This window comes from Gavia stellata, chromosome 7 (assembly GCF_030936135.1).
Source record: "Gavia stellata isolate bGavSte3 chromosome 7, bGavSte3.hap2, whole genome shotgun sequence".
Taxonomy (NCBI): Eukaryota; Metazoa; Chordata; class Aves; order Gaviiformes; family Gaviidae; genus Gavia; species Gavia stellata.
In genome coordinates this window covers 27,343,128-27,368,612 of record NC_082600.1, presented here as the reverse complement: position 1 = coordinate 27,368,612, position 25,485 = coordinate 27,343,128, and the positions used below count along the sequence as shown (strand labels likewise).

The 25,485-nt window shown below is 56.2% G+C and overlaps 1 protein-coding gene across 1 annotated transcript; it reads left to right on the top strand.

The window, feature by feature from the left end:
* Window positions 1-12,016: 12,016 nt before the first annotated feature.
* On the top strand, window positions 12,017-14,044 carry VRTN (vertebrae development associated). Its single transcript, XM_059819907.1, has one exon. It carries the CDS (start codon window positions 12,017-12,019, stop codon window positions 14,042-14,044), a length of 2,028 nt encoding a protein of 675 aa, XP_059675890.1.
* The last annotated feature ends 11,441 nt before the right edge of the window (window positions 14,045-25,485 follow it).

The window sequence follows — 25,485 nt, the reverse complement described above, 5'->3', positions numbered from 1 at the left end:
CCGCCCGGGCGAGGCCCCGCCTCCCCGGACGGTACAACATGAATATTCATCACCTCTCCTCGCCGTGCATGAGCCCCGCACAGCCCGCCCGGGCAGGGGGTGCCGCTGCCGAGCGCTTCCGGGTGCGCCGTCACCATAGAGATCCCGCCCGCCAGCGCCGCCTCTCCCCGCAGGCGACCGAGCGGGAGCGCCCCCTGGCGAGGCGCCGCGCTGTCCGCGGGACACAGCGCCCCCTGGCGGCACCGGGCGGGTGGGGGGAGCGGTCGGCGCCGCCCGCCCCGCGGCCTCCTCACGCACCCGCCGCCTCCTCACGGACCCGCGACCGCCCCGCGCAGGGCCCGGCGGGCGCCCCGGGGCTGCGGAGTGTGCTCGCGTCCCTTATCGCCTCCTCACCGGCTACCTACTTACACAGCCGTCCCGCTGGCTGAGCTGCGGTGTCCCGGACGGCTGCGCTCAGCGCCAGCCGGGGCAGAGGCCCGGAGGCTGTGGCTTGGCAGGGCCATGGCTGCCAGGCAGGCTCCAGGCCGAGCCACGTCCTGGCTGCCGCAGGCAGCACGGCAGGAGAAATAGGGCACTGCCGTCTCTTCTCCTGAGGAAGGTGCTGGACAAGCACGAGCTGCTCCCTCTGGGGACCCCAGAGGCTGAGGGACGGTCCCTGTGGGCAGCGGGCATTGCCCACTTGTCACAGGGGACATGGGAAAGGAGGAGCAGGGCTGATTCCTGCAGGTTTGGGTTATTTTGGGGCAGGCAGTGAAGTTTGGGGTTGCTTCAAAAGGACACACAACTTGTGGTGGTCACTGTCTGCAGGGGATTTCTCAGGCAGGGACCTCGGGATAAAGCAGCGATCCCCACCGTGATGGTGAATGACAGTGTGTGCTCCCCACTCTCCTGCATGAAAGCAAGTGGGGCAGAGTGAAAATCTGAGTGGAGTAGAGAGGGACTTCAAGAAAGCAGCAATGGGCTGTGTCAGTGAATTGACCTTCTCTGGCTTCTCAATGATCCCAAGTTTAATACAGAAACCCGCTATTTTTTTTCCAGGTTTGGATAGTCACTTGAACTCTGGGCTATGAAATGTTTCAGCACAAGTAAATTTCTGGACAAGTCTGATGATAAGAGATGAGGAATCCTACAAGCTGGAGTGCCTTCCTTCCTCAAGCAGCTCTCATACCTACCATCCTGTTTATGCTGCTTCTTCTGCAGAGTCTTTGGGCTTCTGCACGTAACCCTTAGGTCCCTCTTCCCAAACACCAAGTAGCTTCATTCTCCTGGCAGTTCCTCACCTCCCAGCCCTCTCCTTCTCCCTCAGTCTTGTCTCCCTCATCTTCGCTCTGCTGCTATCTGCTCATGGGTCCAAGTACTTCAAAACACAAAATCAGAGTATACACGCTCAGGGATGAAAGAAGGCGCATCGGTCTGTTTCCTCAGTGGTGTCCCTTTCTCCTTGCCCTCATCTCCCTTCTCTCAGCTCTTTTACTGCTGGAATTCACAATGCTATCAGTCATACCTAAAGGTTAAGCTCCAGAGGGCAGAGATCAGCCCTCTGAAAACCTGACCTCAGCGGTGACTAATTTTTATGTTAAAAGGATCGGGTTTTTTCTCAGCTGTTGCATCAGACCTGGGTGACGTTTGCTCCCAGGCAGTCACATCCTCTCACGGTGCAGTATTGCAGCTGCTGCAATTGTGTGTGTCACCATGTCAGTGGTTACTGGGACTGAACTGACGCCTTTGCTCCCTCACCCACCTTATGGCAAGGGGATATTCCTCCCCTTCACTCCCCTGCTGATGAAATGGCTTCCCAGCACCAAGGGAGACAGGGGATCTGACACAGAGATGACATGGCCACAACTGTCGATCCCAAACCCTTCCTCCTACCTCCTTCTCCTCCCTGGTCTTTGTCCTGTCCCTGTCACCCCACGACCGCCACATGATAAAGCACATGCTGTGAGCTCACTTTAGTGAATCTACTCCAGGATTCTTCCTGGGACCCCTCCTAAGACAGCCAAGATCAAGAACAACAGAGAAGTGCCTTCTCAGTGCCTCTCCATCCCCCTGCCGAGGCTGTGCCCTAGACTCTCAGAGCTGCTCTCAGCACTGACACATTTACATCTTTTACAACACTCCAGCTCTACTTCTCACGTTTCTCCCCCAGCAAACAGCATGGCCATTTTATAGTGTGCCTGGGGGCAGGGCTTGGGAAAGGACTGGGGAATCACAACTTGCGCAGGGTGGTATGGCTCTGTTTACACTGCAGGGCCATATCTCAGCTCCCTGACTAGCTACAGACCCAACAGAAACCCCCTCTGCATTGCTAACCAGTAGTCACTAAACAGTCATCCGTGGACCCAGGGAAGGGAGAGCTGGGCATGGCTTGCTAACCCCCCGGCTTCTTGTGACAGTGCAAGTTAATGCTTTGTGGTGTTTAACCCCAGCCCCATCTGCTCCTGCTTGCTAGGTGTGAAACATCCCATCCCCCGTCCTCCCTTGTCTGCTGTCCGATGCCTTTTTCCCCCTGCCCAGGACCGGTGGGGGGAAGCCCCCGTCCAGATCCTCCTGCATCCCCGGCCTCCCAGCCCCTGTCTCCTGGCAGTCCCCACTGCCCCCCTGTGCTGTCACTTCCCTCCCATCCCTCTCTGCCTGCTGGCCTGTAGCTGGGTTGTAGGGAGCAGCCTGACAAACTCATCTTTCAGTGCCTTTGGGGGGTAAGTGGCCCTGGGCGCTCTCTGAAACAAGCAGCAGCTGCCGTGACCACCGAAAGAAACACAAAACTGCATCCTTGACTCTGCAGCTTGCTTTCGCTCGGGTTTCCCATCCCAGGTCTTTCTTAATGCTGCCGGGTTTGTGCGATGTTGCGTAATGAAGCACTGCCAGAAGAATATCGCCTTCCCAGGCTTTCCAAAACTGAATCTGCCGTTTCCTGCCCATGTTTCCAGTCTCTAGCCTCTTTGTATGTGCCTGTCCCCACTGGAGCTTGCAGCTTCTTCAGTTTGGGATCATTTGCAAGCTTTAGCCCTCTCTCTGATCATTAATAGGGAAGACCTAATGGAGACTCCCATCCTGATTTTCAGCTGTCTGTATTAGGGTATGAACTAAACAAACTCATTTTCAGCTGGATCAGCAACCTGAACTGACTGACAGAGACACCCCCCCCCCCCCCACACACACACACTCCTGTGCCACCCTAAAATGGAGGGTGGGAATGGAGATCCAAGGGGGAGCAAACAGCAGAGGCCAGGCTCAGTGTGGCTTAAACCTTCATGGAGCCCCACCAGCAGCTCCTGCTGTGATATCTTAATGATTCTGCCTTTTCCTCCTCCATGCGCTGTGCCTTAATTAGCCTTTCCCCCTCCTGTGGGCCAAACTGCTCTGCTTTCTTTTCAATCCTCCTTCCTCATGCTTTGCCTCTAACAGTGTCTTTCTACTGTACACTTCAAAGGCTTTGCTTGCTGCATCTCCCAGGTGCCAGCAGCAGCTGGTAACACCCCAAAGCAGGCCAGGTCCGCCATGAACTCACAGTCATTGAAATGGCTTCAGGCCCTTTGGATCTGGTCAAGAAGCAGGCATGCGGGAGGAGGGGTGGAAGGATTTTCACCATTTCACCTCTGGGAAGAGTTATTAGTAACACAGGAAAAGCGAGGGGGAAAGCAGCCCCCTCCTCCACCCACCCTCCCCAGCGGAGAGCCTGCTGAGGGCAGAGTGCTTTTATGTGCAAGTGGGAGGGGAGGAGAGTGTTAGGGCTTCAGAGGGAAACGCTTTGATCTTGACTTTGAATCTCCTGCAGTTCCTGGCTCTCCCCCACTCCTCCCACCTACTGCTGGGACCCCAGGATGTGGCCAAGACTCCCAGTCCTTGCCCAGCGCTGTGGTACTGCACTTGGTGCTTCATGCTTAATTCCCTCCCTTCTGCCCAGGAGCCTCAGGGAGCCTCAGGGAACAAGGGCACAGTGCCGGCACCAAGTTCAAACCTTCCCTCCCATCTCACAGAGCGGGAAGGAAGAGGGAGCCCAGCTGGACAGAAGCCAGAAGGGAAAAGAGCCCTGAGCGAAGCAGAGGAGAATTAGAGGTGCGACCTACTGTCAGGGCTCCACTACCCCAGGGCGGAGGACAGGCAGACCTGACTCTTCTGTGTACTCCTGGTGCATTAGAATGGTCAGTCCTGAACACCACCTAGAAGACGAACTGGGAGGCAGCCACCGTTAGGAGAGGGACAGGGTACCCTGGGTGATGCTCAGGGGACAGCACTGAGGTCCCCTGGTCCCACAAGGAGGGATCTTATGTCAGAGACAAGAGAACAGCCATGGGGGTTCTGGGTGTTCTCTACGGGATGGGAGGGAGGTGGCACTGAGGGGTGCTGGAGGAAGGGGAAGGACCCCGAGCTCTGAGTCACTGCAGAGGAAGAGGGTGACAGGCTGTGGGAGAGCCTTAGGGGTCTCCGGTCTCTTGTCCAAGATGGGACCTAGTGCCCAGGCCAGCTCCCCACTTCCCTTGGAAGATGAAACGCCTGGCTGAGCCTTGCCGCCAAGCTGTCCTAAAGTTCAGGCCACATTCTTCTGCCCTCTGTGCCATCCCTCTGTCCTTAGTCACACAGCTGAAGTCACCCCTGTTAACTGCTCTCTCACTCGCTGAGGTTGATGCACTCAGCTGTACCTTCCTGCCAGTTCTCACTTCAGCACCACTAAATAGATTTTGCTCCTCGCATCGTCTCCTATAATTCAATCACTCCAGCTCCATTGCTCCTGGCTGAAAACTCCCTATAGTTTGTCACTCTCCCTCTCCGTATGATGTAAGCAGAACTGAACAAAATCGTCTGTCTTCTGGTGCTCAGCATTGTTCTGGGGCACGCACAGACATGAGGGTGCCTCACGGGACCTCTCCGCAGAGCCCAGCGGTCTGTCTATCTGAGCATCCCTTTAAGGGCTTCAGCACAGGCACGAGGCAGTGGGTTCAGAGATGGTTTCAGCGCTGAGAATGAGAAATACCAGACAATGTGAACCCCAAAACAGGATTTCTGTCATTCAGTTTGAACAAGTTACTGCAAAAATTGGGGCAGACTCCATGTTTTCCAGGTCCCTGTTGGGCGTAGTCACACCAGAACCACTTGACCTTCCTTCCCGCTAAGACTGGTGGGCAGATGTAGCTGCAGCAAACCTATTTCTGTTGCCAACTCAGGCTGCGAGCTCTGCTCATTGCTCTTTCCTCTTGGAGCAATGCCAGGCACAGGGGAGAAACCCAGCCAAGACAGCAAACACTTAGGACCCTCCTAGAAGCCCCCATGCTCTCAGTCCTGCCAGCCCCTCAGCAGTCCCAGCTCCCCTGACTCCCCAGAGGGATGCCAGCACTTGGATTCGGATTCTGCAGTGCTCTGGAGGGAGAAAGATGAGAAAAACAGAAGCCAGGGCACCGGCAATGGCTTTAGGGGGATGGACACGTCAATTTAGCCCATTTATAGATCATAGATGGATCAGTTTGGGTCAACCTGTTCCAGTTCCAGAGGTGGTTTTGGCAACTGCTTGACAGTCTGACCCGCCCCAAATAGCATTTGGCTGCCCCAGGTGTGTCAGCCATATCCCATCCTATCTGAATGGTCTCCTCTGGTCCACCCATGGACAGCACTACAGTGGGTAGGGTACTCTGACTCCCTCCACTCCTGGAGGTCCCCTAGGTGGGAGTGGAGGTGGGACTGGGGAGTTTTCCTGCTGGGGGGGGGATAACTGAGTGTTTGAATGTTGTCCCCATGTGTGGCACTGTTGGGATTGTCATGTTCCAGTGACAGAGCCAGAGGAAGCCCTACCTTATACAAGAACCCAGCACCAAGTCCTTGGGACACCCTTCCTCATGAGGTTCAAACCAACAAGAATTTTACCTGCTGAACATGGAGGTTGCTCTTGACCTGGGACAAGACTCTGTGCCCAAACTTGGAGCAGTAAAACCTGCCTTCCAGCACATCTGGAAACACGGTGCTCAGAGACCCACGCGCAGCTGGATGTCTCTGCACCTTTGCTCTGGGCCTTGTCTGAGAGAGGATGGGCTGCAGCAAGCACGTTAAACCACAACAGGCAGAAAAGCTGGTAGCCAGAGCTAAACTGCAAAGGTCTCCACAGCCTACTGTCATGCTGAAGCATCCTGCACCAAATCAGGGAGCACTCTGGTCCCCCCACCAACCTCCTCCAAGGAACAGAAAAATGCTAACTACTTGTTTATATGCTGGAAGCCGGTGTGTGCAGTCATCTGCATAACAGAACTGCCCAGGCTGTCTCTTTGTGTGTTTTCCAGCTCCTATGTTAATCACTGACCCTGCTGACTCCGGCATTTACCAGTGTTTCACTGCCCTGTGAGCACCGCTTTGCATTTGCAACCGAAGAAGTTAAAAGGACGAAGGATGAGAAGGGGAGCTCAGCAGCTGTGGATATGAACAGCAGCCTGCCAGGGAAAAGATCCAGGACTGGCCAGGTTGATATCGAGAGTGGAGCTGGCTTTGGAGATATGAAGATTGCCTGAGGGGGAAAAAAACTCACCAGGGGATGGTTTAGATCTCTCTTCCTAGCGCTGTAGCTTTCCTGTGTCCAGTGAGAGTGACCCCTGTGAGCACTGGGGTTCGGTATCAGCTCGCATAATGGCTCCTAGCTGAGGCTGGGAGGACTCACAAGCAGCCAGTCCACAGCTTCCAGGGAGCCTGTTCCTCCTTTCAAACTCTGCACCCAGCCTCCCCCTGTGCTCCTGGGCTCAGATGTGAGACAAGAGAAGTGGGAAAAAATGCTCTGGGGGATGTGCTTCTGGGGGCAGTAGGATGCAGGGCAGTGAAGGTGTGCCTTGATGTGTGCTGTGATGCTTGCTCCCAGACTGCCATGGAAGGGAGGGCAGCAAGAGGGGGACCTGGGCACAATTCCCCGGTTTGAAAGGTCCATGTTTAGTTTTCTGCCCAAATTGCACAAGAATCCAAACGTGGTGTCTCCACGAGCCGTCCTGCCCTCTCATTGCCAAATGCTGCAGCAGAGATGAGTGATCACCGTGAGGTTCCCTGCAGGTCGTGGCACGCAGGGAAGGAAGCCCTTGCCATGTCTGACATCGGGAGTTATTTCGTGTCCCTCACTGCATGAGGGGGTTGTGGTGGGGCCCGGGCTGGTCCCCGAGGGTAGGCTGGGGAGAGGAAAGCAGATGCTGCCTGCACCCAGAGCTACACAAACCAGGGGACGTGAAGCACCAAGACCAGTTGGTGAAGAGCCCAACTCTTCCCTGTTGTCCAAGCTGTGCCCCTCTCATTAAAATGCACCCAGCCCTCACACCCAAGAGCACAGGGGCTCCTCGAGGACCTGTTTTGGGGTGGTGTAGCTTGGGGCAGGTCCTGGAGGAAGCTCTAGGGGTTCTGGCCTTCTGAGGAGGACGTGGGGTGGAGCTGGCGTTGGTGGCTCAGCGATGCGGGAGTGAGGTGCCTGGCGCGCGGGCTGTTTGCACAGCCTCACGTGATGCCCGAGGGATGGGATGAACCCATTGTGCGAGTGGGAGTTAAGGCGGGGGACCTCGGCCCCGAGATTAGGCTGGGGAGGCAGCAGGGCAGAGATAGCAGGGAGGAAGGCTGCTCCACGGAGGGCCCAGGCATGGGTGGCTGCATGGAAGCCCGTCCAGGAGGTTGCCCAGAGCTGAGGGCAGGGGAAAGGCTGCGGTCATTTGGGTGCCTCCCGCAGGCAGACGAGAAGGTTTTGAAGGGCAACACAGCTGAGCTTCATCAGCCCTATGAGCCCGGGGGTCCCACCAGCATTGCCTTGCGGGGGGGGGACAGGACGGGACGGGTACCACTTAGGGAGGGGAGAGGAAAGGGTGACTGTCTCCTAACTAGCAGTCCAGGGGAAGGACCATGGCCCCCGCAGGAGCGAGTGGGAAGAGGGGTCAGATGCTCACAGGGGCTGCGCCAACGGCACAGTCCCGTGGCTGCAGTGACACCCACTCGAGGCCTGTCTGCAACCTGTGGGACACGAGGGGGTGCCCCATGCCGGCACCCAGCTCCACCTAGCATCCCCAGTGGGCTCTGTCGCGAGCCATGGGGCTGCAGACCCGAGCGGGGTATGGGGCAGGAGGATGCTGTGGGGCGGCAGGGTGCCGGGGCGCAGCGGGGCGCAGCGGGGCAGGGCGGCGGGAGGCGGCGGGCCCTTTAAGCACGGCGGCGGCGGGACAATGGCCATTATCACTTTAGCTTTGGAAGTGACCCCCGGCCCGCTCCGCTTTCATCTGGGCCGGGGCCGCGGGGATGGCCCGCTTCCTGGCGGGGGAGGGGAGGGAGGGTCAGGCGGGGAGGGGCGGCTCGGCCCGGCCCGGCTCGGCTCGGCCCGGCCCGGCGCCGCACGCGGACGCCCGCTCCCGAGGGTCACTGCGGGGCTGGCACCGGGGCGGCGGCGGCGGCGGGTCCGCGCCGCTTCCTGCCGCCGCCCTTAAAGGTGCGGGCGGCCGAGGGGTCGGGCGGGGCGCGACCTGTGGAGCCAGGTGAGTGCGGAGCCGGGCCAGGCGCCGTCGGGGCCGCGGCTCCCCGCCGTCCCTCTCTCCCTGACCCCGCGGGCTACCCCGCTGCGGCGGGCACCTTCCCCCGGCGGGCAGGCGCCCCAGCCCGCCCTGCTCTCGGTCCCTGCTCGGCGCTTGCACGGGCACCGGCGACCTCTCCCCCGCCCCGGGCTGTGCGTCCCTTTGTCTCCCGGGCGAGGGCAGCGGCCGCCCGTGAGCCCACCCGGGGCGCAGGGCTGTCCCCGTCCCGGCGGCGGCCGCACGGAGCCGCCTCCGCCGCGTTCGGGAGAGGCGTGAGCGGCCGTGGGGGCGGCCGCGGGTGTGCGCTCACGGGTGGACAGGGCTGGAGACGGCTGTCAGGCGCTGCTTGCACTCGCGGTCAGTGCCCCCGTCCCAGAGACGGCTGAAACCAGGCTCAGCTGCGGTGCTTTGGCCTAGGTTAAGGCAGATCCGTGGCTTCTCTCTCTCTCCAGGCGAGTGTTGCCCCATTTTAAGGCTTTGGTGGAGGTGTGGGTGTTGGCAGATGGGGCAGGCTTCTCCCACTGCCTGGGCTGCCAGTGCTGCTCGCCCACCAGAACCCCCCCGGGATTTCTAGTGTGGTGATATTTCTAGCCTAGATAGCTCCTTGAGACTACCACTTCTGTTGTGTGGTTGTGGTGGTTCAAACCTTCTCTCAAATGAGAGCCTTTACTGCTGGGGTGGCCTGAGCCTGCAGCTGAGGCTGGGAAGCGAGACACCTAACCCAGCTGGGCTGGGGTTCACGGACAACCCTGCTCCTGCAAGCTGCCAGCAGTCCTGAGCAGCCGGGGCAGCAGGGGCTGAGGTCTCCTGGATTCCTGCTGGTGGGAGCGTTTTTGGGGCTGGCTTGGGGAACTTGCACTACTGGATGCCACCAGCCCATCAGTTTAGGTGAGGGAATGTGATCTGCAAGTGCTTGCTTATCTGTTACAATGCAAAAACGTCCAGGTTAGCTAAAGCCTCCTTTATCAGCCGGGAAAAGCTCCCTTGGTTGACTCTTGGTGCTGAGGTGGTTTAGGGAGCACTTGTCTGTCGTGTTCAGCTGGCTTCGCTGTGGGTGTGTGTAGAAAAATGTCCCCTTTGCAACAGGTCCTCTGTGTTGAGAGCTGCTGGGTTTTATCTAGTGATGAACCAAAGCCCCCAGCTTGGCTGATTTCTGCTTCTGGCTTATCTGGCTCCTCTCCACCCTGCCCTGGGAGCTCATCTGTGCTGTTTCAGCTGCATGTTTTGCTTTAGGATTGCTTTTGAGGTCCTGTTGCTCTGGGCAGCAGGAGCTGGCAGTGACATTGAGGCTGTGGGGTTATTGCTGAAGAAGAGTATTGTCTTGTGCCTCCCGCTTTCCCCTCTTGCCCCCCCCCCCAGCTATAAGGGGATGGGAAATGCCCACCAGGTCATAAAGACCAGGGTTGTTACTGATGCTCCCTAGCCTGTGTTAGCTCTTCACTCCCTCCAGGGGAAAAGCTTGTCTTGCCTTTCCTGGCTCCACTGGTGGGCTAGTGCTCAGTCAGGCTGCGGTGGCTGAAAGGGGAGGAGGTGGCTGCTGCAGGGGGAGGTGGTAGGCCCTGAAAGGGTTTGGCAGGCAATGGAGAAGGAGAACTTGGGCTCTGCCAGCTCTGTGGCTTTCCTGAGGGCACCTCTGCTTCAACTCCTCAAGCACATGTTCACCACAGGCTTAGTCAAAACACTGCTCTGCAGAATAACTTTCTATGAACCTCCAGGAGAACAAAAATACAGACCTGACCCAAAGTAACAATCCTATACTAGCTCAGACCAGGATTTTAGGACAAGTTTATCTCCGCTGCTTCACAGCTGTGTGTGTTCTCCTGTATTGTCTCTGATACCTGATGCCCCACAGCTGTGGGAACAGCTGTAAGAGGGCCCTGGCCTCTGACATGCAGGAGACCGTGGAGCTTGGAGCAGAAGGGCCTGCTGACTAGCTGTGGCCTGATTAAAGGCAGGGGCAGCAGCAGTATGGAGGCTCCCTGTGGTGAAGTAGCTGGGATGTGGCCATGTGATTCTGTGGCACCTTGTTTTGTTTGCTGTTTGGTTGTGGCTGGGGGCTGCAGATGTTATGGCAATAATAACCTTATCTGCAGCAGGACGCAGGGCTGAGAATTGGGAGAGGTCAGGCAGGACATCTGCTTTACTGCAGAGCTGCTGCTTTTCCTGCCTGGCCCTGCTGTTTCCCCGTCTCTGCAGAGCTGCGAGTGCATAGTGATACTTGTGAAGTGCTGTGAGAAGGTGGGTCATGGGCTGGGATGTGAATCAAGTAGACTACAAAGTGATGCCCTACATATTGGGGGTGGCATGTGAATGAGCCTTGGGAGAAAATGGAGGAGATTGGGTTCCCTGGTTGAGTAAGTGTTGTGGTCCCTGAGGAAAAAAACTGGTTCAAGAGGGAGAGACTGGGGTGAGGGGCCTGACCTGGCTGGTGGGGAAAAGGTGCTGAAGAGGGTTGCACTGATGGAGCTGGATCATGGGGTAAGGACTGAGCAGTCGTCATGAAAGCTCCTGGAGTGGCTGTGGCAGAGCCACGTAGGTGTCAAAAAAAAAAATGACGAAGAGGGGAATGCTGGTTTGACCCTTTGGATTGCCTGAGTGGAAACTAGCATGTGGAGGGAGGGAGGACAGGACTGGGACGGGCTCAGGCAGGGAAGGGGGCTCTATACAACCTCTGAACTACCCACCCAGCACTCATGCTCCATCTGCACTTTTGGGTTGCCTCCTGCCTGGTAGCTCGGAGAAGCCCTCCTTTTGCAGCTTCTTCCTGGCTGGTGGTGTGTGTCTGCTGAGCAGCAAGTGACATCTAGTGTCAGCTCAGGCCGTGGTAACCGTGGCTTGAACTGGCTCCTGCTCTTCCCCCCATCCCAGGTTCTGTGACAGCAGTTTTCACTGTATGCAATGGGTGCGGCTGCTGTGCCCTGCTCTGAGAGAGGGGCAACCTCCTTGCCCTTCTTCTGTTGGGCTTGAACACCTGGAGCCAGGTCTGTCCACACACCCATGCAGTGTTGCTCTGTCACAGGTCCCTTCCTGCAGAGGTGACAGATGTTTCCCCTTTGAGGCACTCTTCTCTCTGGGTGCTGGTAGCAGGGTGGTAAAACAAAAGGGATGGAGCTACTGGTGGAAGAGATGGGTGTAGGGGTGAGGCTGGGTGCAAAGCCAGGTGTGCAAAGGTAGGAGATGACCTGGCTTCACACTCCAATGGATGCAGTCACTCCTTAGTTTCACCTAGACAAGTGTGTCTGGAGGCTGTATGCTGTGTGTGCTGCCCACAGGAGGTCACTGGAGAGCAAACTGAGCCCATGTCCCCATCCCAGGTCTGCCTGGGGACCCAGGCTTCCTCCTTTGTCCTTGGGAGTGTGGGTGGAGGGGTGAGCAGTGGTCTTTCCTCTACCTTCTTCCCCTGTCTTGTCGTTTGGGGAAGAGCTGGACCTGGAGGTCAGGCCCCTGGCAGTCTGGAGCGTGCACTGCCTTCACCTCTGGTAACTTCTTTCTTTTTGCCACCCTTCAGGATGATCCAGCGGCACCAGCTGGTGCAGTCTGTGCTGCAGGAGCTGCAGGAAGCTACCGAATGCTTTGGTCTGGAGGGCCTCACCAGTGCCGCACTGGAGGCCGAGAGGACCCTGTCATCTTTCTCCCTGCCTGGCTATTGTGGGAGGCAGTTCCAAGAGGAGCTGGAGGTTGACCGGGTAGCCAGGAGCCTCTATCCTGAGGATGCCCCAAGTAACATGCTGCCTCTGGTTTGCAAAGGTGAGGGGAACCGCCTCTTTGAGGCTGCCAGCGTGCTGCTCTGGGGCAACCCCAGCCTCAGCCTGGAACTGCAGGTCCGTACAGTGGTGGAGATGCTGCTGCACAAGCAATACTACTTGAATGGCATGATCGACTCCAAGGTGATGCTGCAGGCTGCCCGCTACTCCCTCTGCACTGAGGAGACCCCGGAGATGACCAGCCTCCCCATGGCTATCCTGGAGGCCATCTTTGATGCTGATATCAAAGCTACCTGTTTTCCTGGCACCTTTGCCAACATGTGGCATGTCTATGCTCTTGCCTCAGTACTGCAGTGTAACATCTACTCCATCTACCCCATGAGTAATTTGAAGATCCGTCCCTATTTCAACCGGCTTATCCGGCCCAGGAAGTGTGGCCCACGAACCTCCACACTACACATCATGTGGTCAGGGCAGCAGCTCTCCCGGCAGGTCTTCAAAGCGCAGTACTTTGTGGCTGTTGTTGGCCTGGAGGAGCTGGAACCCACAATGCCTTTACCAGAGCCTCCTGTCCAGCCCATGAAGACCCTTGAGCTGCTGAACAGTGACCCCCAGCTGACCTACTCCAACCTGCGTGACCGGTACAGCATTACCAAGAGCACCTTCTACCGCTGGAAGCGCCAGTCTCGTGAACACCGGCAGAAAGCAGCTGCCAGGTTTGCAGCTAAACACTTCCTCCAGTCCTGTTTTCAGGAGGGCAATATAATCCCCCTCCAGCACTTCCGACAAATGTTTCCAGAAATCTCCCGATCCACATACTATGCCTGGAAGCATGAGATGCAGAGCATGGTCAATGGTGATGCCTCTGCTCTGGCTGAGGCCCAAGGGTTGCAGGAGCTTCACAGGGATGTCCAAAAAAAGGCTGATGTGGATGAACCGGCAAATTCAGGGGGGAGCTTAAGATCCCCGAGTCCTTCCCTAGACCCCATCCAAGCAGGAATCTTCATGCAAGGAGCCAAATCCTACCTGGAGAAATGCATTTCCATGAACACTCTGGTGCCTTACAGGTGCTTCAAGCGTAGCTTCCCTGGCATCTCCAGGTCCACTTACTACAACTGGCGAAGAAAAGCAATCAAGGAGAACCCTAACTTCAAACCCCCCCAGTCTCCCTTGGATAACCAGAAACCTCTAGCAATAGGAAAGCCGTTCCTGCAGTTGAAGCCAAGCAGTGTGCCTGTTAGGAAGAGGCTGAATGGAGACCAGCCAGCACCCAGGAGTCTCCTGCAGCTCAAGCCCTCTCTGTGCTGGAGAAAGCAGCTGCGAGATGTGGCCAGGATGCAGGTCCAGCAATGGCAGCTGCCATTCTGCAAGTACCGCCTGCGCTACCCCTCTATCTCCTCTACAGCCTACTGGTTTTGGAAGGGCAGTGGCCGGCCCCTCAGGCAGCATCGGCTGCCCTGGACCAGCTCCAGCCGGCCATTGAACCGGGTGCCTTCCCTGGTGCCTCCGAGAATGGAGCCAGTCCGCAAGCCCCAGTGCCACATGGAGGTAGCCACCAAGCACCTAGATAAGCCAGCACTGGCCATGCCGTATAACACCACCATTTCAGGCTATGCTATGTCGGAGAGAGCGAACAGCCGGATGTTCGTGATGGATGTGATTGCCACTGCCCAGTTCAAGGCACAGGCCAAGCTGTTCCTGCAGCAGCGCTTCGAGTCGAAGACCTTCCCCACGTATAAGGAGTTCAGTGCCCGCTTCCCACTGACGGCCCGTTCCACTTATTACATGTGGAAGCGTGCCCTGCATGATGGGCTGACGCTTGTGGATGCCTGAGTGATGGTTGCCAGCTGGCTTGGCCACAGCTCCTCTGCTGACGTGCCCTTTGGCTCTCTGGTGGGGTGCCCAGGCCAGGGCCCCACTCTAACTTTTGTTCTGGTTTGGTTTGGTTTTGTTCCTAGTCTCTGGCTTTCTTTTCTGTGCGGTTCAATCAGGTATGGGAGCGTCCTCGCAGTGCCCATTCATGGAGGTGGGAGGAGTGGAAGGAGAAGGCACTGAGCTGCCCAAAAGGAGAAGGGTTGGGGGGTTGTCCTCTCTTTGTGCTTGGTGGGTGAGCAAGGGAGGCAGTACTCTGCCAGTGTCATGGGATGCTGTTGGGCCTCTTGAGACAGAGGATGTGAAGGTCTCTCTGCCTCAGGCACTTGCTTCAATGAGTAATGTGGATGAGCATGGAGGTTCCCAGCATCCCCTCAGCGAGCAGAGCAGCACTGGCTCAGCTGTGGGTGAGGAAGGGCTTGGGGAGTGCTCAGCTTTATGGGAGGAGCATCTTTGATCTGGGTTCTTCCCAACTAAGGAAAACAAAAGCTTCACTTGGGGTCAGCACTGATGCTACCTTGGCTTTCTGGCTCTTAATACCTGTCTCTGGCTGCCCTGATCTTCCCTAGAGGCAGCAGAGGCTGGTAGAGGAGGAGACTTGTTTGCGTCCCCACTGTAGTCTGTCTGCTGGGAATGCTAAACTAGGCGCGGGTGTTCTTTACAGGCTCCGGAGAAGCTGTCCCTGACCTTTCTGGTCTTGTAGCAATAACCTTTCACAATCCTTTACTCTCACAGCTGGCAGCTGCCTTACTTTCCTAGGGTTTCTCTTCCCTGGTGCCTGGGAGAAGGCAGAGAGACCGAACCTTGTGTGCCCAGTGTCCCTGCATCCCCTGTGCTGCAAGCTGAATGCAATGTGGGTATCTCCTTGCAGCAAGCCTAGATGCATATATCTCACTTGTAAGAAACCAAAGCAATAAAGACTCTTCCACTCCTAGTCCTGTGTGGTTTCTTACTCTTGCTTGTGTGATTTCTGGGCAAGGCTCTCCCCTCCGTGTCTGCTTCTAAAACTGGCTTGTGGGCAGGGAGAGCCTGCGCACACCTCAATCCCTGCTCCTGTGAAGGTCCTCTTCTGCTTCCTGGGACCTGGTGGGGACCATCTGCTCTGTGGTGCTCTGGAGGCCTGGTGGGGACTGTGCTTTCCCTGGTGAGAGGCCAGGACTCGCCTCCCAGATCAGATGCAAGACTAGGGATGATGCAGTGGCAATAGCTCTGTGTGGCGGCAGGGATGCAGTGGCAATGTCTGAGATGTCATGCCCTGAAGTGATGGTGTTGTACTGCGAGGCTGAAACCAGCTGTTTGCACCTCTGCCCTGCCAGCATCTCAGGGCTGCTGGTCTCCAAAAAGCCTTGTCTCCTTACAGTGTGAGCTCCCCTGTGGTGTTTGCTAGCATGGCTGTGCAGGACTGAGCTGTAGGGACTGAGGAAGGGGGTGACAATTGCAGTACTGGCTCTTATTTCCCACAAAGCTGCTGAGAGTCAGAGCATCCTACAAATGCAAGGTGAGAGTCTCTTGAGCCCTGCACCTACAAGATCAGCCCCTGAGGCTAGGTCTAACAGCAGGGCTGAGTCTTGTCTGTCTTACCGTCAGGCCTTTGCAGGGGGATAGGGAACTTTAGTGACCTTGTTAGGAGTTGAGATGCAATAACATCCCCCCTGCCTTGCTCACAAATAACTTATTTTTCTTTCTTCAGTATGTCTGGGACCTCTTAGTCCCTGCTGCAGCCCAGTCCTGCTCCAGATGCAGTCTGGCTTCATTGACCACTAACCTCTTAGGCAGAATGGGACCTGTGCCCACTGAGCCCTGCTGAGCTTTCCTGGGCATCAACCTGCTCAAGGTCATCCTGTGGCATCCTTGGGCCTGAGCTATGTGGTGGGGCAGCCCTGAAGGAGCAGTGCTGAGCCAGTGGGGCATCTCTTCAGATACTGCTTAGCTCCATGTCCTTGGTGCCGGTGGGTTCTCGCCATCAGCCATCCACCCCAGCATACTCTGTGTGGTGCTGGAGGAGGGGATCTGGGGCAGCGGGTGCCCTGGGGAGGGAGGCATGTGGGGAGCCAGGAGCTGCTGAGCAGCGCTGTGGGCTGCTGCAGAGAGCCCTGGGCACCCGGGCTCTGTGTCAGGAAGTAATTGGAGTAATTAGCTGCCAGCAACTTCTCACCAGCGAGCTCCTCCAAGGGAGTAAGCTGGTAATCACTCCAGAATGATTACCCATGTCTCCAAACTGCCAGAGGCTGGAGATAGATAGCTGCTTTTGGCGGCAGTGGTGGCTGCAGCAGTGGCTGTGAAGGTGGATGTGAGACCCCTGAAGCATGCCCTTCCTTGGCTCAGCAGAGGGAAGGAGCAGGGAGGTTGGGTTTTCTGACACAGGGTGAAAACACTGAGGGTGCTAACACATGCCCCATTTGGGTGGCCCTGGGGCAGACCGTGCCTGGCAGCAGGGCAGTGGCAGGGCATTCATTGGCATGGCATAGCGTGGTGGGTGGCTGCCAGCTGTTGCTGGGGGCAAGTGGGCATCAGGAGAGCCTGGGGGAGCCTCCATGGTGGGAGGTACCCAGTGCTCTGCAGAGGGATGGCTTCTCCTGCTTCCCATCACCTGACTCTCCCTGAACTGGGAGTGTTTCATGCCTCATGCCAGGGTGTGGTTGCATGATTAATCTCTCCTGGGTGCTGGCCTTGGGCTCTCTTCCCCCATCCTCCACCACCCCCTTGCAAGACATTTTTGAGGATCCCTGGTGAAGAGATCTAGGTGCGATGGATTTTCTGCCCTTAGCTGGATGCCTGGGTGGGGCATGGTGGGAAAATAACACTCATCCCTCTGAGGGGTTTTACAAGTGCCCTTATGTTTCTCCCTCCCCATGCCTTGATAGCAGCAGGGTCATGGTGGGTCTCTGCCAGTTGGGACTTCCTAAATGGTGGGTGCTTATTGTTTACTGATGTAGTTTGTGGCTGAGCAGAGTTTAATTGGGGGGGAAAATGTAGCACGCAATTCATACCCATCATGCTGCTCTTACATTGAGCTGGTGGCGGGAGATGAATTAGAGGTGGCCCCAGCTGCTTCACACTGCACTGCTGGGCACTGGCCGATAGATCTCTCCCTTTCCATGTGTGGAGCGAGGTTTAGCTCAGGTGTCACCTGAACTCCCTCTCAGGCGGTCACTTAAAAGCAGCAACCCCAGCAAAGACAGAGATGAAAAGGCAATTGAAATGCAGAGGCTGGGGGGACTGCAAAGCCTGCAGGGAACAGCCCTCTGCCTGCCTGTGATTTAGGGCTCTGCTCCACCACTAATGCACCCCATTCGTGTCCATGGGAGTGGTTTGCAGGTGCAGGAGGAGGGTGACACAGCGCAGCGGAGCCGCCTGGACCCCGTGCCTTTTAGTATGGTTAAGTATGCCCAAGCAAAGCTTTGGGACACGTAGCTGATACGTGCTAGCTCAAGCACCGCTTTGCCTCCAGATTTTGCACTAACAGCTGGTTTGTCGGTGCAAAGAGCAAATAGTGTTGGTCTTAAAAACATCTCAAAGTAGCAAAAGGGTTGGGGTTTGCAAGATAGCTCCAGTGCTTTGCTAGGAGTAGTGTTGTAGCAGTGGCAGGAGAATAGAAAAGTCAGTGCCACCATTCAAAACTGTTCTGAGCTGACAAGGACAAAAGCAGTTCATTATCAACTTTCTATGTAGAGAGGGGAGGAAAGAAAATGAGGAGAAAAAGGAAAAAAAAGATCTTTGGGATCAGTCCCCTGAGTAAGTTCTTCCACGGGTCCGGGCTACAACCCAGCTGTTGAGACGACAGTCCTTTTCCTCCTGGTCCACCCAGGGTATTTGTGGGGAACCACCTGTCTCTCTCCGGCAGGTTACAGCAGCCACAGCCAGGTCCCTGTTCTCCTACAGCCCTCTCTGCCTCTTTCCCATTAAAACCCATCTCTCCTCATGCACCGTGGCTGAAAATTTCTCCTGGAGTCCAGCTGTGGCCCACTGCTGCCTTGCCATTGTCCTTCATGAATACTTTTGCTGAAACAATTTGCCCTGTAGATCTTTATGTCAGATCTGCCTTTTTCACGCTGGAGCAATGGCTCAGGCCTTTCCCCAGTCCCTGCCGGCCGAGGAGCTCCCTGCCTGCTGCAGCAATTCCTGCTGGCAACCCCTCATCACACCTCCCTGCATTTCATCCCGTCTCCACCCCTCCTGCCTTCAAGGTAGCCCAGTTTCTTTACTCTTCTGTATTTCCAAACCCTCCTGATTTTGTCTCATTAGCAAATGGCACCAAGGCACCCCTCCTTCCTATGCCAACTTGCCAGTGAAAATACGGAAGATCAGTCCTCATATGGATCCTCAAGGATTTTACCCTCCAGCCCAAAAGATCTTCTAAAGTATCAATAACCCGTTAATACCCATCTTAGCTTTCTTGAACCAGCCCCCCCACCTGACAATTGTCAGTGTGGCTCCATCCCAGCGGTTTGGCCAAGGTCCAGATGCAACGTTCTCTGCTTTTCCTCTTCTAGAAAACAAGCGAGCTGATGTGTAATGCTTATTTAGTACAGTCAACATCTGGAAAACATTGGAGTTTTGGAGAAAATACTCAGCTATGAAAGCACTTGAGAAAGGAAAAACTTCCATCTTTCTAGCCTAATACTGTCACGAGTTTACTGCCTGCACCTAGACTTTGATATATTACTTTGAGGATGGCATTTTGGCAGGTACTGCATTTATTTGCATTTCATTTCTCCTTCACTGGCTTCTTACTTTGCCCCTCTCCCCATCCCTCCTCCATCGCTTCAGTAACCGCAGCACTGGGGGAAGGTGGGAGAGCTGCGGAGGGATGGACACCCCCTGCCAAACTCAGATGTTTGAGAATAAAGTTGTATCTTCCTGGCGTTCTGCAGCTGCGTGAGCCTGGGCAGGGGGCCAGGCAGGGAGCCTGCCTGTGCAGCGGGAAGGACCCCTTGTCCATGGGGCTGTGCCTCAGCTCTCCGTGCCAGGAGAAGGCAGCACTCTGACTGCACTCCGACTTCCACGAGACACTGGGTTTGGTCCCACCTGACATTTTGGTTAAGCAACAAGATTGATTTAAAAATGAAGCTAGCAAACACTGAATGGATTAAACGCCAGTTAAGTGCCATGTCTCCAGAAGTAAAGAGGGAGTCCTTGCAGAGCTGAGGGATTTCTGCTGGGAAGCCTCCAAAAGGCTCCTAAGGATGGGAGCCAGCTGAGCGTAGCCCTGCAGCCAGAAAAGCTCCTGAGCAAAAATGGGGGGCAGGAGGGTTGTGTCTGTGTCCAGCACTAGAGCAGCTGCAGGACATCACGGCATTTTTCTAAGTGAATAATCTGGAAAAGCCCAGATGAACCGGGGAGCTTCATAGAGGAGCAGCTGTGGGAAAGATGTGCCCTTTGGGTAGAGAGCCCAGTAGCTCAGCCTCTTCAAGGCAGCAGAGATGACAGCGTGGGGAAAGGGAGCTGGGCAGACCTTGGTGGCACCAGGGCCGAGGGCTGGCAGCAGAGGGGAGCCCCGCGCACGTGGGACCTAAGCAGCATATTTTAAACATCGGCCGAAATCAGCCATGTGAACCACTTCCCAAAGGCTCGGATGGCTGCTTCTTTTGCTTGCTGAGAAAAGGAGGTGGAAAAAAATCCCAGCCATGCGGAGTGCGGCAAGGTGGGAGGAGAAGAGAAGCTCTTCCACCAGCCACACGCGAGCCCATGTCCCAGTCCCATCCCACTCTCTGGCACGGCTGGAAGGCAGCACCAGCTCCTCTGCTCGGGGGAGTTTGGCCCGAGGTGAGTTCCTGTCCATTTGGAGTGGTGGGACCCAGGCCCTGTCTGGCCTAGGAGCTCACAAGTCGGGTGCTTCTGGCATTTGTTACTCTTGAGCCTCCAAAGCCACCACCATATGCCTTGTGAGGGTATTTAAACTGCGTTTTTCAGATACATCTTCTAAAGGTGAGCTGCGGTTCACTTGCAAAGCCCTTGGCTCTGAGATACAGCCCAGGCACCAACTACAGCAAAAATGAGGTCAGCTCAGGAGCAGTACATCCGCAGACACAGTCCCCAAACATCCCTGTGCCTGGACACCACAGGGACGTGGCGGGGGACAGTGGGAAGTGGGCTGTGCAGGGGTACAGCCCCTCTGTGCTGCAGGGCGGACAGATGAGCAGTGCAGAGTAATGCTAACACCTTCTGGTGCGTCACCTTCACTAACCAACCCCTCCCGTGGCATCACAGCAAGGCCCATAGATCACCGTGGACCATGGGGACAGCATCTGCCTTGTCCCCAGCAAGGTGTCCCCACGTAGCGCTCTGTCCCCTCTTGGCACCTCTAGCCCTCCTGCCCAGCGGGAACAGCTCAGCCCCACCAGTGTGTTCCTGCACATGTGGCTACTGGAGGCTGTGGAAGATGGAGCGAGTGTCTGCATCTGCAGTGAGAGGAGAGGTAATGAGCCTCCTGATTTCACAGCAGCTGATGCCTTAGTGATGGCTCTTAATTGGCTTCTCTCTGCAAAAATCCTCTCCCGCCAGCCCCAGGAGAGATGGCATTGCCACAGGCTGTGCCTCCCCGCGCTCTCTCCGCTGCAGGCTGGTTTTGGGGAGCAAAGGGGAAAGGATAAGCTAGGCGAAAAGATGCACTGCTAAATGCTTTTTAAAATTTTTTTTGGACAGGAATAGAAAATTTGCCCTTCTCAGATAATTAGTTATTTCCTTACTGGATTGCTGTGAAGGAAAAACACTGACTGTGCCATTAAGTGAGGAGAAGGACTTACTTATTCCACTTTTATTTCCTTGTGTCTCTTTTCTCGCCAGCCTCCAGAGGACAGATGGGGGAGAATGGAGGCATTTCTGCCCCACCAGCACTGGTTGCAATCCCACCCCACTGAGGGGCACTGTTCGGAGAGCAGGTGACAGCTTTGCCTCTGCAAGGGGCTGCGTCCTCCCAGGTGGATGAAGGTGCCGGGAGCACAGCAGGAAGGACACCCCATGTCCCGCCCCAGTGGTTTCCACATCACCCACCTCAGGGATGGCCCCAAGGAGAGGCAGGTTGGCTGGGAGGATGCGGGAGGACCAGTGCCCCAGTGGATCCCTTCAGCTGGGGACAGGGTCCCACAGCGGTCTTGTGTCCCCCACAAATCACACCAGCTTCTCTTCCTTTTTCCTCCATCCTCCTGCCTTATCCCTTTGGGAAGAGGAGCAAGATCCAGCATGGCCTGATCACCACATCCCGCATCCCTCATCACCACTCCCCAGCCCGTGTCTGCAGCCAGCAGCCCTGTTTTGGCATGCTGCAGTGCTTCCTGACTGTGTCGCAGAAGGAGGCAGGATTCAAAGGCCATCCCCGCCCTTGTCATGGGCTCCATCTGCCCCGTCCTTAGCTGTTTCCGAAGAGAAATGCCCTCCGGGAAGTGCTCACCTTGACGTTGCGGAGGTTACGAAAGGAGCCCAAGCTGGAAGACGAGATGTTTTCCACTGCTGGAAAAAGAAACCAAAGCCCAGCGCACCTCAGACAGCGCTGCCCTGAAATCCTGGCTGAGCGAGGAGCATCTCCAGGGCAGGGGAGGGATGGAGTGGATGTTCAGCTGGCTGTGGGGAGCAGGGCTGGCTTGGTCCCCGGGGTCTTCTCCTCACAGCAGGGAGGGCATCTGGGACACCTGGTGATGGCACTTCCTACAACCCAAAAGCTGCCCAGCATGTGAGATGAGAGAGGGGTGTTTGTGCATGGGCATGGGGAGAGGGGCAGGGGAGGGGCTTTCTGGTGACTTTCTGTGTCTATCATCTCTTGGTATCACGGGCTTAGGGCGAGGACTGGGGTTGCTGGTGGGGCTGTTGGGTCAGGGCAGGGGCATTTGGGGAGCAGTGGGCAGGAAGGCGATGAGACAGGGTTGCTGGAGCCAGGGCGTTGCAGGACTGTGCCTGCGCTGGGGGTGTTAGACAGCACCTGCATTCGCAGGGACAGGCACCTGAAGCCGGCTCTCCAGGAACTCAGTTGCAAATAGATGTCCTAATTATGGATAACGAATTACTCATGAATGGAGAAGCGGGGGCTTGTTCTGATGTATTATGGGACTCTTCAGCACTCTTGTGATTCTTTTTTAGAAAGCTCTGGGGTGTGGGGAAGAACAGCAGGTCACGGTGTACACTTTTGTAGGACATCACTATTTAACCAACACCCCTCCACCCCCAGCTCAGAGAACCCTAAATTCTCCCTCGCCAGCCACCAGGAATCCCACTCCACCACCACCCCTCTGCACGGGCACAGACTGTCTCTGCACTCCCTGCCCTTTGCATCACCTCCCACAGCTGCGACCTGCCGGGCTCCCCACGCTCCCTTCTTTTTGGGCTCAAAATGTTGCCAGATCAGAAGTCGAGGCTATTCCTCCTTCATCCCAAATTTCTGAGTATTCCCTGTGGGATCAGGACCATTACAGAGCTCTGCCGTGGGGCTGGGGGTCCCGGGTGGGAGAGGGACTCCTTCCCTGGGAGGACAGGAGGGAGTGTGCAAAAAGGCACCTCTTCCACACCCACTGGTAGAGGTTAGTTTAACATTTTTTTTTTCTTTTAAGCTCAATCAAATTTCCGGAGCTTGTGTCTTCCCCGACTGCTGTGCCTTGTTGCCTTTTTGCTTCCTTCCCTTCTGCTCCAGTGGCTGCAGCAGATGCTGTGGGTCTGTAATAAGTTATTCAGCAGCAGTCTCCATGCTGGTCCTCAGATTTCAATTTCCACATGTTTCCCTTCAGGCTGTTTCCAACTAATTTCTCCATTTGCATAATGCCCCCCCTTAGGGATGCTCTGGCACAGCCCCTTCCCGCCACCTTTGACAAGATCATCAGAGATTCAGGCTATTAGCGGAAAACACTTTAATTCTGTTGGCCTTTTAGCCCAGTCCTTCCCTGTGCATCTCCAATTAAAAAAAGACAAAGATGTGGGTTGGGGTGCAGGGGGTTGGGGTACCTACAGGGAATGGGCTGGGGGCCGCTGGCCCCCCACCCATGGCAGCCCCTGGAGGGAACCAGCCAGCAGAATTACAAATTCAGAGGCAAACGCAGTTTCTCATTGCTGATTCTGGTCCAACAGCCCGGACGGTTTTGTCTAGACCAGAACTGACAGGGAGACCCCCACCCCTGCCCCAGCAGCCAGCCGCCCCCCGGCTGGGGGTGCTCGAGGGGGAGAGGCGGGGAGGGCTTTAGCTGGGATGGCAGTGAGCTGGGGTGACGGTGGGTCTGGTTGCCCCTGCTGCATGGGCAGCCACGGATGTCCCCTCTCCTGAAACAGTGCTCCTGTCCTGCTTGGTTATTTGGAGGGACAGATGCCGAGGAAGGCTGAGCACGTGGAGAAGAGAGGAATGAAAATCATCCCTTGGCTGCTGGACGAGAGTGAATATCATCTCTCCTCTATAAGCCACCTCATCTCTTCTGGACACCCCAGTCCTTCCCTAGGAAGGAGAAGGAGAAATTCAATCTCTCTTCTGTCTACCATCAGAAGCAAGACCTGCTTATTCCTGCCTGATGTTCGTATTCTTCTGCCCCTCTTCAAGCACATTTTATTTTACGCTTCTACTACACACAGAGCAGCGTGAACACACACGATGCTCCAGTCTCTCTCTCTCTCTAATTTTTGTCCATCCACACATGGAAAAAAGCCCACATCACCATCCCGCTCCCAGTGCTAGCTGCTCACTGTGATCTACATGGCAGTACATCTCCCTCCGAGTTGCCTAAACACCAGCTGGATTGTAGCTTCCTTCGGGAACTGCATAAACACCTCCAGGTTTAAGTGAGCTCAGCACTCCTGCAAAGCTCACCTCTTCCCTAGCCAGCTCCATGTCCTTATAAACAGAGTCTTTTTCCTGCTTTTTTTTATTAGCTCTTCCATGTTATAAAACGTAATGGGAACTTTCAGACCAGCTTCTGAACAGGTCTCTGATGTGCTTCTCTCTTTTATGGCTCAAGTACAACAGCAATCGCAGACATTAACATGCTTCTTTAGGATGAAATGTACATTTGAATGGCACCCAGCTGGAGGAACATGCTGTGCCTCTTGCAGAGCTGGCTGCAGCCTGCCCAGAAACCCGGGGAAGAGGGTGATGTGTGCCCAGAGTCTGCCTGCAGCCCCCTGCACATGGGGGAAGGAGGCGGCAGGGGAGCCATGGCCAGGGCGAGGGAGGGTCAAGGTGGGTGCTGGGGAGGGGGGCGAGGCAGGGCCTTTAAACGTCAGCCTTTTGGAGCAGTCGTTGCCTTCACACCCACCTCTGAAGCACTTGATGTGTTGCTGACAATGTATGAATTAGTGAAAGAAAGATGTAAGCGGGGATGCGTGGGATTTCCTTGTCAGCAGAGCCTTTGGATGGACAGCGATACCCCTCTCCAAGGCATGGGAAGAAGTTTGCTGGGGTCACCCCTGTGTCTCAGGCTCCTTCCAAGTCTTCCCCCCTCTGGATCTCGTCCCCTTGCAAACAGCACTTCCACCCTGGGCTCTGTGTGTCATGTCGGCCTTTTCTTTCCACCCCTCTTTGTGTGCAAGGCCCTGATCTAGTGCCAGGAGTGGAGTCCTTCAGGCCCCCACTCCTCCCAGGTCGCTTCTTGGGTAGAAATTGCCATTACAAGCCTTTTCAGGCCCCAGCACTGTGGGACACCAACATTATGGGGGCTCCAACTTACAATTATCATGACAGTCATTACTAACGTGCAGAAAACCTTGCTGTCATTGCCAGCTTGCTCCAGCGATGGGAGTGATGGTGTGCAACCACCAGCCTGCCTTCCTCCTTGTTTCTTTCCTGGGATAAGTCAGTGACTGGGATGTCCCCTGGATCAGGGGTCTGCCTGCAGAGGGATGTGGAGAGCATGCCCTTCGGTCATGTCCATGCTGTGTCCTCCTACTTCGCTGCAGCTGAGGGGCCAGGTGCTACCCCGTGGCACTGAAATGAGAATGTTGTCCCCATCACACGAGTCTGGAGATCCCACCAGGACCCCAGCTTCCCAGAAGAAAGACTGGTCATTCCCCAGCGCTGTATCCCCTCTCCTCCCTGCCTGCCCCCGTCATGGGCCAAGCCTGGGCACGAGCGGTGGATGTCCCAACTGCAGGACTGGGAGGGGAAGCCATGGCCCCAGAGCAGGGGTGGTGGCACCAGCCCAGCAGCAGCATGCACTGTCTCTCCTGCATGTCTTCCGTGAGGCAAATGTGCTGCTCCTGGTCCCAGCAGCCAGGCCGGTGCCCAATTCCCTGCTGTTGGATGGTGGCATCCCGCAGCCTTGGGGAGAATGTGGGTCTACTGTTTGTCTGAAAGGGGAAAGAGCCTGTGCAGGGCATCCACGCTGGGGTCCTGCCGTGCAAGCAGCCCTTGCAGGCACTGGCGCCCTGTGCTCCACAGGAAACCTTGGTCCCAGGAGGGCCGACAGCTAGGGACGGCGCTGATGTGCGTGTGGCAG

Coding starts and splice junctions, on each gene's coding strand:
- VRTN (XM_059819907.1), top strand. CDS start 12,017: ATGATCCAGCGGCACCAGCTGGTGCAGTCTGTGCTGCAGGAGCTGCAG.